Raw genomic sequence first — 13,393 nt, forward strand, 5'->3', positions numbered from 1 at the left:
GAGATGATGACATGGCTATAATATGTACATATTTTATTACCTCCACTCTCAAATGACTGCACTTACAATTGTAGGACCTGCTCATACAAGCACATATGCATACGAGTATCTTAAATACATCAACTCAAAGGACCTATTCAAATTACTCACATGTGTAAGTGTTTGCAGAGTAAGAGTTTCAGAGACTGTTTTTGGAAGTTTGGCCCTTTAAGTCTCTCTTTCCTTAGGAACAAATAAGGTGTTACTGACTTTTGTGGGGACACTCAAGCCAGAAATAGAGCAAGAAGAGGAAGTTACCTTTGAATTAAAAATAAAAGAGAGAGGCAAAACATCCCTTCTGTAATATGCTGGTCATTACAATTACTCCTTATGAACCCATAACAGCTTTCCATTGGTGGCTAAATGTATATCTTAGAGCTGCATGACTGGAGACCACTGTCTGCTTAAGCAGGATTCAATGTTATTTCAAGAAAATGCCTCTGACTGTATCATAGCAACCCCTGTACCACACAGTACATAAAAGTCCATTCCTCCTAAGCTGCAATCCACCTTCTTAAAGATCCAGGCACCTTCCTGGATAAGGGGAAACACTGGTGCATGGTTTTCCTTTCTAATGCTTCAGAAAAAGCCCATATGTCATTATTATCAGTTTGAGATCTCTTATTCTTTCCATTCTCCAATGTGGCTATAATTCTGAGTCTTTAAGGCTAATAAAAGGGATTTAAAAAAAAAAAAAAAGCTCTTGAAATCTCCCCCCATCCATTTTAAATCTCACATGACTAGTAAAAGGGGATGGGACAGCTCAGAGGTCTCTGACGTGATTGTTCTTTTCTGTCCTGCCATTTGGATTTTACCCTGGGATGGCAGCAGTACAGCATTTGCTTATGCTTTAGAGTGAATGAAGAACTGAGTACATTCCAGTCCTTCTGTGGGAATGCAGAGGTGCTTTCTCATCCCATAGATGAATGTTGTTAAGAGCTGCATGTTCACCTGACTCCTGCCCCCATCTGTTTGCATAATGTGGTTATATTTCTTTTTGGATCAGGTATTCAGTACACAGCCCAACTGCTGTGTATAATGTCTGAAGGAAAATTGCCAAAAATCCATGTAAGTTTTTTTTTAATTTGTTAAATTAACAGAACCCACCTCTTCTTTACTGTTCATTTCATTGTATTGTTTTTCTTTTATTTTTATTTAATGAATGCTGGTTGTGATTGGAGATATAGTTCTTTTCTCTCTGTACTGTGCTTGCCTGCTTGCATGTATGTATCTATGTACCTATGCCTTACTGTATTTCTATATGCTATATACTGCTAGTAATGCATCTGGGTAAAGGAGGAGGGGTTGTCTGTATTTTGTATTCACAATATATATCTTTCTGAACTCGACACAGTAATTTTATTCACTGTGTATCTCATCTAATGGGATATTATACAGGCTACTTTATAAATGGTATAATTTGCTCTTTCATATGACATATTTCTAACTGTCCAAAGTTAGGAAGATTAAGGGGAACTAATTATTAATAATGATTATTAATAACTATGGTGCTGTGGAGAGGATGTGTTTGTCTCCATGTCAAAGCTGGTGACTGGAGGACAGCTCTCTAGGTAGCTATTCCCAACTCTGCCACTGACTTTATGATTCACCTTGGCCAAGTCACTTCACCTATTTGAGCCTTGGTTTCCCAGAGTGTAAAACTGTGATAATGCTACATCAGTGGAGTATAGAGTAGAACAATCAATTCATGTTTTATCATATTCTAATATGTCAATTGAATGTAATTATTATTTGATTCAAATGACTGAGCTGTCTGTGGAGTTAGGCGGCTAATGGGCACCTGCCCATACCATACGCAGTTGAATTTAGCCTTTTGTTTTAAGGGAATCCTGTTTTATACTGTGAGCTCTGATGATTTATGCTTCCAACTAAAAATAGATGTGCCTGGAGGAAGAGCTGCTAAAGAAACCATGCAGGATCTTAAAAAAAAAAATATTCCACTATGGTTGAATTTGTGTGACCATGAGCTTTTCCAAAAAAAGAAAAAAATATTTTATTTTTAATTCTAGAAAACCCAGAGACTGCTGGGCTCTCTGTAACTCTTTCTGTGATGGCTTCCTTCAAAGTATCGTGCAGCCTGCTTTTCCAGTCAGAAAAGTACTTTTAGAATATTGCCCTCCACAGTGGCAGGGGCACCACGTTGATGCACTATGCACTGTAGAGCCTAAACCCGTGGCAGAAAACCCTCCAGAGAATTTCCATTGCCTTTATGATCAGGGGCTTTGTCAATAGAGGATAACCAAAATTAAAAGAGAGCCCAAGAAATTGAAGGGGCTGTATTTGCCACAAGGCAGTTAAAGAAAGAGATGTGAATCTATGATGGCAATACTTAGCATGGTTTATCCATACTCTGTCCTAAAGTGCTGCATAAGGTCTCTTAGCTATCTTCATTCCCATTATTAAAATGAGGAAACCAAGACACAGACAGGTCAATTGACAAGCACTTGGGGTGTGTCTAGACTACATGCCTCCTTCGACGGAGGCATGTAGATTAGCCAGATCGGCAGAGGGAAATGAAGCCACGATTAAAATAATCGCGGCTTCATTTAAATTTAAATGGCTGCCCCGCTCTGCTGATCAGCTGTTTGTCGGCAGATCGGGGCAGTCTGGACGCGACGCACCGACAAAGAAGCCTTTCTTCATCGGCACAGGTAAACCTGGTTTCACGAGGCTTACCTGTGCCGATGAAGAAAGGCTTCTTTGTCGGCACGGCGCGTCCAGACTGCCCCGATCTGCCGACAAACAGCTGATCGGCAGAGCGGGGCAGCCATTTAAATTTAAATGAAGCCGCGATTATTTTAATCGCGGCTTCATTTCCCTCTGCCGATCTGGCTAATCTACATGCCTCCGTCGAAGGAGGCATGTAGTCTAGACACACCCTTGGTGAGAGAATGGCAGAGTTAGGAATAGAATCAAGGCCTCCTGATTCCCAGTCAAGTGCCTTATCCAATAGCCCGTACTGCCCCCCTGAGTGTCAGAGGTGCACTTCTGGTCATCATGCAGAAGTGCAGATGTCTCTTTGAAGCTTATATTAATTTTATTGGTACATTATAATCTGGAAATTTCATGAGAATTGGCTTGAGTTTGAGATTTCCAGGATGGCCTGTTTGGTAAGGAATATCTCTCTCACAAGTATTTTGAGATTTCCACTGCTCCTTCAGAGAGAATCCAAGAACCACGACTGCCTGAAAAAATAGGTCCATGCCAGTTTTGGACAATGGATAATGGTGGTGGCTAAGAGGATTTCCCATCCTTAACCTGAACAGAGATGTGCAATCAATATTACTTGATGAATGCTTGTGATTGTCTAGTTTCTGTTCTGAGTTGAGGCCCCTGACTAATTAAATATGGGAATGTATTTCCAGCCCATTTCCTCTACTTTCCAATCTGATTGGCTAAAGAAGTAACTGCTTTGTAGCCCTCCTGCTCTGCATTAATAGTGGAACTCTTCTTTCTGGGTTCAGAACCAGTGTCTCAGCTACTTTAAGTGATGCTATGCTGTGCTGCTTGGGTTTTCTATTTTTCTGGCATCCATATGTAAACTTAAGCTCCAGATAATTTCAAGTCATTAGCTGTCTCATTGCACTTTCATGAGAATAAGTATGTGGTGAGCAAACGTTAGTTTGTATTTTGCCTGCATCTGTTTCCCCTTCAAATTTCAATATGCTCTGGTATTCTGCACTTCTTGTGCTAAGCTGTCATGTAATGTTGCTGTGCACTGTTGAGCAGCTGCCACAATCTTCCCCAGAGAGAGCTGCATTTTTGCAGTGGGTGAAACGATTCGTTGTACATAGTTCGTTAATCTTTTCTAGTGACATGCCCTGCATAAAGGAAAAAAGTATTTTATTTTTGTCTTGGACATACAGCCAGTATCCTTGATCCTTGTTTTCCTATACTTGCAGAAGTTCCATGTGTTGGCTTTTACAGAGAGGTGTCATTAAGCTTATAGTGTCACAGTTATTCAGGGAGTATCAAAGTATTCTTTAAATGCCTCATAGCAAACCTGAAAAATCATATTATTTATGTAAAAGTTGTTGATTTATATTTTCTTCCCAGTTTCCATCCTTTTTCAAATAGTTGGGACATTTGCCTGAAAGCAGGTCTCTTTTACTAAGGGTGAACCTTCTCCAGTAGCAAATTTCTAAACCCATAATCTTCTGTTTGTGACATTGTAACTAGATGTTGCAAAAGTGATTGCAATGTTGCAAACAGAAAACTTTGAGTGGAATCAGGAGAAAAAATAAATGATTTTTTAAGGAACAAAGATCTTCATTTCCAGGGAGATGCTTTTGTAATTAAAAAAAAGGCACACAGCATTCTCCTGTTCAGAATAAATACATACGTATTTTAAACAACTGTAACAACGGGCTTATTCTTTATCCTGTTAAGGTGTGGAGTTGTATTTCCAGGAATAGCTGCAGAAAAAGTTTTTGACATCTAAAATGACCCCACTGGTAAAGCAGAATGAAGATTTACCTGTGTACCCAGGAGAGAATTCTTCAAAGAATTTATACTGACCAGATTTCCTATGTTAATGGCACTGTTCTCTTCTATATAAGTTAATTCTGTTTGTCTGGCAAGATTTATACGATGTGTTGCATACTATAATTACTATTCTGGCACTCAATTTATATTTAGGTAATGATTGCTATATAAAATTCCTTCTCCGTGATTTGATAAGCATTCAGTTAGTTTGTGCTGTTTTCTTTCCTTACCTAGCGGAGGTGCGGTCATTTTCATTTTAAGCTTGCAAAAGTGTGATTAAGCTTTGATGGTTGTTTTTAATATGCATTCCTGGGCTCGGGAGTGATGCGGGTGCTTTGATTTTGTAAGCTCCCATAAAAATTCTATTTAAAAAGCACACCCTGTTAGAACAATTTCTGGATCTGAATGGAATGTGTTTGAAAGCTTTCTGGGAAGCATCTGTTTCTTTTTAATGGCAACTGGAATGTTTACACCAATGGGATCTATCTGTGCATTGAAATGCATATTTCCACAGTTGTGTGTGTATGTGTGTGTGGGGGGGGGGATACCTGAGTTCATTATATATCAGTGGATCTATATAGGTGCCTTTATCTGAGATATATATACAGACTTGCTTCTGCACATGGAGAAGAGCCTACACATGTAGCTTTCCCTCATTTTATCCCTCAGTAGGACCAGTCACAACGGGGAGCAAAGACTGTTACCACTGAGGGGAGATATGGAAGGTGGTGTGAACTTGGCCTGTGACGGGAGGAGCGTGCACTCCCAGCATCCTTTCAAAGGCAGGCTGCCAATCCAGCCAATGTTCCTCTAGACTAGAGCCACAAAAGGCATCCTGGCTGCAGAAATCAAAACCTTCAGAGTGACCCATGGCAGTGCTGTTCCTCCCCAGCCTTCCAACCCAGACAGTGGCTGAGAGCCACAATCCGGATGGATTATACACATGTGCTGGAAGGAGACATAACAGGAAGAAAAGTCTTAGAGGGGTGGCCGCATTAGTCGGTATCTGCAAAAACAACGAGGAGTCCTGTGGCAATTTAGAGACTAATCAATTATTAGGGCATACGCTTTTGTGCATAAAACTCACTTCTATTAGTTTCTAAGGCAACGTCTACATTGCATGCTTATTTTGAAAGAAGATATTCTGGAATAGTTATTCCGAAATAGTTTATTTTGAAATAGCACATCTACACTGCAGGGAAACCTCAAAATTAGTCTGAGGAAGGCTTCCCTAATATAGACATGCTATCTCAATTTAGAGCCCCAGGAGGAATAATTTACAATGACCCAGGTGAAGGGGCTACTGTATTTCGAAATAGCAGAAGTGGAGCATCTACAGATGCCTCATTTCAAAATAGTTATTTCGGAATAGGCATTATCCCTCAGAGAATGAGGTTTACAGAAGTTGGAATAAGCTGTTATTTTGAAATTATTTCGAAATAATGGAATGGCTGTGTGGACGCTCGCATAGTCATTTCGGAATAATAGCCGCAGGACTCCAAAAGTAAGGAAGGAAATTATCAGTGGTGCTGGAAAAATTTTAGGGTGGGAGTGCTGAATTATACCCCCCCTTAAATCTATTTCATGCCCCTTCAATGGTTGCCAACTCTCCCGGACCACACCGCCTAGACACCATTTGTGGCAATAGTGTCCAATCCATACACTCTGGGAGAGTTGACAACTCTAATCCCTCACCACCCACAGAGGAGCCAGAGCTGGGAGCAGCTGCTGAGCCCTGGTCCAATGCCAGTAGCAGAGCCCCAGTTGGGCAACAGGATCCTGGGTGGCAGTAGAGCCTCCAGGGCCAGTGACCTGGACCCTGGGGCTGGCAAGACGGATGGGCTGTTGGTTCCATTGGGCTGGCAGATTAGAGGACCCAGAAGGCCAGTGGAGCCTGTGAGGCTGGTGGGTGGCAGTGAAGCTAGTGAAGCCAGCAGGACCACAGGGCCCAGTGGGATCCTGCGGGGGCCATCTAGAGGCTGGTACCTGGAGCAGGCAAAGCCAGCGAGGAGTCAGCAGCAGGGATGGTCCCTGGTTGCAGGTAAGCTGGGGATGCTACAGCACCCCCTACACTCCTACTTCCCATGCCTTTGAAAGTTATAATGATGACAGTGTTAAATGAGTTATGGGCTGCACATCAGCCTTCCCCGTGTGTTGGCCATCACACTTGTTTTCAGTGACAGTAACTTCCTGTGAACTAGGGGCATCAAATCTCAGGTGTTGAACAGAGTCAACTGTAATTAACGGGAAGAGGCTGCTGTAATTCAGGGAGGTTCAGGCAACGGTGATGGATGTTCAGCCTCCGTGGCTAAGGCGAGATGAATCTCTAATCCCACAGTGTCCATGGCCAGATTGCACCAATGTGCAGAGGAGCTGGGATTCTGCAGAGCCATTTGGAAGTCTTTCCCATTGGGTTACAAAATAAATAAAAAAGAAACAAAGGAGCAACCCTGGAAGAAGCTAGTTTGTCATTTTTATGTATCACTCAATAGGAGCGATTAGGAGTGACTGTTAAGAAGAGACAGTCCTCTTCTGTGCAGATCAAGTGTCAATAAAAACTGATTGGAACGGCAGCCACCCCACCTTGCCTTAAGCAACGTTAAGGATTCCTCCCACCAAAAGATCTCCAGGCTCCAGGAAGTGGAGTCAGTTCGGAACCATTAGTCCAGTAAGGATGTACAGGGGACTGTGCTGTTTTTCTGAATGGACATTAAACTCAGGATCAGACTGTGGCTAGTCATTAAAACTGCTTTAATGGCAGGTATTGCAAGGAGATGTTAGAGATGTTTGCTTTGGTGTCCTTGTTATCTTCTCAGCCTGCAGTTTCAGTAGGGCATGATTTCATTGTTTACCACCTGTTGTCTGTTTTGTAGTGTTGCTGCACATTGTTAAACAGTTGCTGTGTTTCACCCCAGATGCGGCTGCCTTTCAGTTATGGTTTCTTTAAGCAATCTCGAGGGTCTATTTTATGTAACAGTTTGTTAGGTTGCCCCCCCCCTCTCTTTCTCTTTCTCTTTCTCTTTCTCTTTCTCTTTCTCTTTCTCTCTCTCTCTCTCTCTCTCTCTCACACACACACACACACACACGTGCGCCCGCATGTTTTCTCTGATATGGTTTGATAAATATGAGTCAATAGCAAGGCAAGTGCATGTTACATAATCTCTGGGAGTGAAGAAAACCTTGTTGCAATTCATTAGGAGGCAGGCCTTCTGCAGGCAGCATTTGTTAGCATCATTTAACCATTGATGTGTGCAGTTCTACCAACTGGCCGTGTTTTCATCATATACAGTTGTGTCTGATTTGAAAATCTGGTTGCACCAGCCTTTGGTTTTGTTATATTGTTAAAGTAAACAATAATAATAATAATAATTAATAGCAAAATTCCAGGATAAGGATGATGAGTTTTCTTTTGTTTTGTGTGTCGCCTACAAGGAATTTTCCAACCCCCACCATCCCTAGCTCAGTTCTCTTTAAAATCTCTGTGCCTCAAGAAATCAGACACAAATGTGACTTGAAATAAATATTGCACCCTTCCCCCTTTCTCTCACATGCTCTCACCCACCCATCCGCCTACACACAAAAGAGAGAATGAAATCAACATCTACTTTTAGCCAGAGCCTTATGGCTCTGCAAGCTGATTTTAGATTCTTTCCCAGGATCGTGGCTGTGGGTACAGTATATATGAATGATAAAATAGGAGAGGATTTGAGTATAGTATTAATTGGCCCTGTAGCCTTAAGAGTGTCCATCTAGTCCCAGAGAGAGTCACGCACATATGCAATAAACAGAAGAGTATTAAAAAACATGGGGCAGTTTCTTTCTTGTTCAGGAAGCATTGAAAGCTGGAGGAAGCATCATGAATTAGAGGGAACTGGGGGAATGGGAACAAACAGTAAATAAGAGGAATCTGGATTGAGTCAAACAGGAATAAGTAAGAGGATCTGAATTCTTCTTTCCTATGTAAAGACTGGTATCCAGCTGGTTATATGTGACAGCATCACTGCACTCTTTCCTCTCAGTGTATCCAAAGAGAAAAGGAGCAGCAGGACATTGGGCAGGAAATTGCAAATGCATCTTAATTTCTTAATCGTTCCATGCCTCAGTTTCTCTATTTGTAAAAGAGGGGTTGTAATATTTACCTTCTTCACAGGGGGTTATGCAGATTAGTTCAAATATGTCTGTGAGATGCTTTATGGCCCTGGAAAGAGAGGAAGCGCTAAAGACGTTAAAAAAAATGTGATTGCATATTTATTTTTAATTTACCCAATAAAAATAAAAAGTCTCAAACTGCTTTCCTTTCCCAAGGCAAAGCAGATTTATCTATGGAGGCTAAACTGGCATTCATTTTTTGAATGAAGAGAAGAGCTCTGCTTTTGAAAATCAAAGCTCTTCTCAGGGAGGTAGGAAATTGCCACACTGGCTCACACCAGTGGTCCCTCTAGTTCAGTGTTCGGTCTCAGACAGTGAAAGATGCAAGTATCTTCATTGCTGATAATGATGAAATAACCTGCCTATAGGGGATGTTCCTTCCAAACTCCTGCCAGTTACCTGGTGGGTGGTACCTTGAAGCATGAGGGTTTGTATTTTCTCTAAATGGAACTGTTCTTGTTTTCAGTATAATTGATCATCATCATATATATAGTATCCCAGTGTCTGAGAGTATGTAACACTGAAACGCTGGCTGTTCCCTCTGGGGGACGCTGTTGCATGAAATGCTGGCTGTTCCCTCTGGGCAGCACTGTTGCCTGAATCACGTCCTTCACCTCCCGCTGTGGCGCTCGGCTGACTTCTGCGCCGCTCAGCCGGGCCGCCGCAGGGAAGCCCAAAGGGCTGCTTGCGCCGCTTGCTCTCCCATGGCGGACAGGCTGAGCGGCGCAGAAGTCAGCCAGGCGCCACGGTGGGAGGCAAAGGGGGGGCAGGGCAGTGACATGCAGCAGTACAGCAGCTCCAGGCCCCGCCGCCTGACCATAAACGTCACCGCACCGCTCCCCCTCGCCTCCCGCCATGGCGCTCGGCTGACTTCTGCGCCACTCAGCCAGGCCACTGTGTGGGAACAAGTGGCGCAAGCAACCATTTGGGCTCCGTGGTCCCCCGAGTGAGAGGCAGGAGGAGAAGGAGGAGAGAGAGAGAGAGACGGAGCTGGAGCGAAAGACCGGAGGCTCAGGGGAGAAGAGCAACATGGAGGAGAGACCTGAAAATCCCATCTTATGACGGGCTAAATGGCTAGTCATATATATAGTAGCCCAGTGTCTGTGACTCTGTAATGCTGAAATGCTGGCTGTTCCCTATGGGCGGTGCTGTTGCCTCCCTGGCTGTTCCCTCTGGTTGGCGCTGTTGCCTGAGTCACGTCCTTCGCCTCCCACCATGGTGCTCAGCTGACTTCTGCCCTGCTCAGCCGGGCCGCTGCGGGTGAGCAAGTGGCGCAAGCGGTCGTTTGGGCGCCGCGGTCCCCTGAGTGAGAGGCAGGAGGGGGAGGAGAAGAGAAAGAGAGAGACAGAGAGGCAGGAGGCAGAGGAAAGCTGAGACAGAGAGAGAGAGGAGGTAGTAGGAGGAGGAGAGAGAGAGAGAGTCACGGAGCGAGAGACTGGAGGCTCAGGAGAGAAGACCGACATGGAGGAGAGACCTGAAAATCCCATCTTATGATGGGCTAATTGGCTAGTTGGTGAATAATAGGCTACAGTCCTTTCATATTGTTGAAATAAAACTATAGATACCTGTCCAGTGCTCTGAGTCCCTGCCTTGCCCATTATAGTAAAAGGTCTAAAGCACTGACAGGGACTCCAGAGGTATGGGCTCTGCTGGTTGACCTTGAAAAAATCACATCCCCTGTCTAGGCCTTAGTTTCCCCCATCTGTAAAATCAGGATAATGATACTGATCTTCCTTTGTAAAGTGCTTGCAGATCTACCCAAAGGACTATGTCAGTGCTAGGGATTCCATTCATTACTGTTATTAACACGAACTAAGGATTGACCATAAATGTCTCTGCCTCAGGCCATGTTCTCCTCAACAGCCTGGGAGAAAAGGGGTAAAACACAGGGTTTGCAGTGTGCCACAATGTTTAGCAAATGTGTGTGTGTGTGTGGGTGAGTGAGTGAGTGAGTGAGTGGGTGAGCTCTGAAATCAAGGCCTCAATTTTCCACTTCCTTCCCCAAAGAAGGTACCCTGCCAATAGCTCCCTGCTATTTATAATGCATGAGCTTCAAGTTGAGCACCTTTGCTGTTCTCATTTGTGTCAGTCTGTCCAAGAAGAGAGACCCATATAATGGGAGCCTGAACTCAGTGCTTCTTAGGTTATGAGCAGACAGAGCCATCTCTACCGGTGCTGGTGCCCTATGCAATCCTGCACTGGCACGCACCACACTGGTGGGGGGAGACGTTGCTCTGCAGGGTGAGGGAGCTGTAGGGGCACAAGCTATGGTGGGCAGGGCATTGGGTAACGTGCTGAAATGTCAGCCAGTCCGAGAGAGTTGGCAACACTGGAGCAGGGCAGGGAGGGAGGCTCACCTACAGCCTCAGGAGAGCAGGTGGGATGTGTGGGTGGCAGCGAGTGGCACATGTGGAGGCTGGAGGGTGGCTGCATAGCTGGTCAGACAGAAGTGGCACTTTGAAGGTTAAACCACCACTTCTTTCCAGCCCCTGACTGTGGCTGCTCCTGTTTCTCCTCAGTCCTCTGGCCTGCACTCGTGCCACTTGCCACCAGGGATCTAATAGTGTACTCAATTAACTGATAAGCAAAAGCTTATAGGCTAATTTATAGACTATACACATTTTCCTCTCCTTGTCAGTCAATTTTTTTGCAGGCTGGCCAGCAGCCTGGTTCAGTCCTGGCTTGTGATGGGTCTGGGACCTACCCCCTGTTGTGTCTTTATAGTGTATTAGGAACTGGGCGGGCAGGCAGCCTGGCTCAGTCTTGACTCATGCTGAGTCTGGGACCTATCCCCATTTCAACTCTGTATTTCAAGTGTATTAAGAACCAGGTGGGCAGGTTCAGCTCAGTTCTGGCTCATGCTGGGTCTGGGAGCTAAGACCCACTCTTGATGGGTTGCTGCCACCCCATGCTGCTGCCTCTTTTCAGAAGCACCAGTGCAGGGTGACTGGCACCTGATCTGCAAGGGGAGATGTTTTTTAAACTGGCTCCCTGCACGGACCAGCTCCCACCTGGCACCCCATGCTGCTGCCTCTGAAACAGTGGCTGCCGGTCCCGCCCACAGGGACTATAGACTAGTTGACTAACTGATAAAATTTCATGAGGTTACTCAACTATTCAATTAACTGATATTTAACATCCCTACTTGCTCCCAGAGCCAGCTTTGAAACTGCTGAGGGATGGGACCTGAGTCTACTGGAGAAAGTGCTGAATCTTCGAGGGCAGGGAAGGTGGCTGGGGATGGGGCCTCCAGAGCTGGGGCTATTTAACATCCTGTCCCTAGTCACATACAGTACTGCATAAGGCACCTCTAAATTTGCAGCACCACAGCTGTGTATGCTGCACATGCCTGAGGACAGCCCTGGTTGCGAGTAACACCGTGAGAGCCATCTAAAAGGTATGAGCCAAATTAATCCCTAATGCAGTTCCACCAATTTCAGTTGAGCTACAAATGGGATAGATTTGGTCCCAAAGGTTTTGGATATGCAATGCCCATGTGCAAATATTGGACTATGTGCGGCATTATTCTCAAACATGGAGAGTGTTTTAAATGGCATTAATCTAGATCTTTTCTGTTTATGTCTTTTTAAAGTCATCAGTCTGTATGCAGGCAATTCAGAATAGTTTGTTTTAACATTGTGAATTAATACAATGACTATTTTATTGTTAATTTATCAAAATTAGTATTTTGTGCTTTACTGATGCCTTTGGATGTACTTCCCAAACATTCATAAATTAAACTGCACTATATATGAATATCTGTAACCAGGCTTGGTAGAATCACATTTAATTTTTTGTTATAATTTTGACCAATAATTTCAATGTTTATTTTTAAGCATTTTAAAATGTGGTTTATTGATTTAAATGTTTACAGTTACATACAATTATGGGATTTAGCCTTTACAATTTTTATACGGATTTAGTTGTTCAGAGTTATGGAAAATTATGGGGGAATGGATATCAGAAAATAGGGATATTAGACAATAATTATTTAATAACCGTAGATGTTGAGATTCAAAGATATACGGCTTTGTAATAATTAAAACACAAATTATAAACATCACGTCAAAATATACTAAGTAAATATCATGAAATCAAACTCTAATAAACTCTTGAGCATCATTTTTCTTACTTTGCCTATCTAAAGTTCAGTTTTCATCAATGTAAACATTTTTTCATTAATTTGTATGTGTATGGTGAAATTGACATGTACCAACAAAAGTATAACTTGTCTAAGCCTATCTAATGAAAAGAATAACCTCAATTTTTTCCTGATTTCTTGTGATACATGAAAAAGGTACAAGTGCAAAGCTGTACACAGCGACCAGCAAAGTGTTTCCCTCCAAACAGGGCCACCAATGGAAAACTGGGGGAGGAGGCCCAGCAATTTAAAAGGAGCAGCTCTTTAAATCATCACAGTCTGGGCAGTGCTGAGGGCAAATGGGAGAGGCTAGCCCTCAGCCCCACCCCTTCTGCCTAAAGCCCTACCTCTTCTATGGGGCCTGCAACTGAGCTCTGCCCCTACCTCACTTTTCCCATGGCCCAGCAAAACCGGTCTCCAGCCCTGACTCCAAATACATTAATGAAACACGTGCTGAGCCCAGGCTCTCAATGCTCAACTGAGAAGCTAAAAAGTGACTCACACCAGCATAGCCCTGCTGTGGACCATTGGTAAAACTCTTGTGCTGTTTCTTTATCT

The 13,393-nt window shown here is 43.6% G+C and overlaps 1 protein-coding gene across 10 annotated transcripts in view; it reads left to right on the top strand.

Annotated features, from left to right (window-relative positions):
• Positions 1-13,393, top strand: part of ARHGEF9 (Cdc42 guanine nucleotide exchange factor 9) — a 419,582-nt gene that overhangs the window by 245,944 nt on the left and 160,245 nt on the right. The window contains exon 1 of one of the 10 annotated variants that reach the window (XM_006136159.4): positions 791-1,107. The exons of the other annotated variants lie outside the window; for them this stretch is intronic. Coding sequence (XP_006136221.1) covers positions 1,078-1,107 — 30 coding nt within the window. The 5' untranslated portion in view covers positions 791-1,077. Of the gene's footprint in view, positions 1-790; positions 1,108-13,393 lie in introns of those variants that run through there. 10 annotated transcript variants of the gene reach the window in all.

Source organism: Pelodiscus sinensis, chromosome 13 (assembly GCF_049634645.1).
Source record: "Pelodiscus sinensis isolate JC-2024 chromosome 13, ASM4963464v1, whole genome shotgun sequence".
Taxonomy (NCBI): domain Eukaryota; kingdom Metazoa; phylum Chordata; order Testudines; family Trionychidae; genus Pelodiscus; species Pelodiscus sinensis.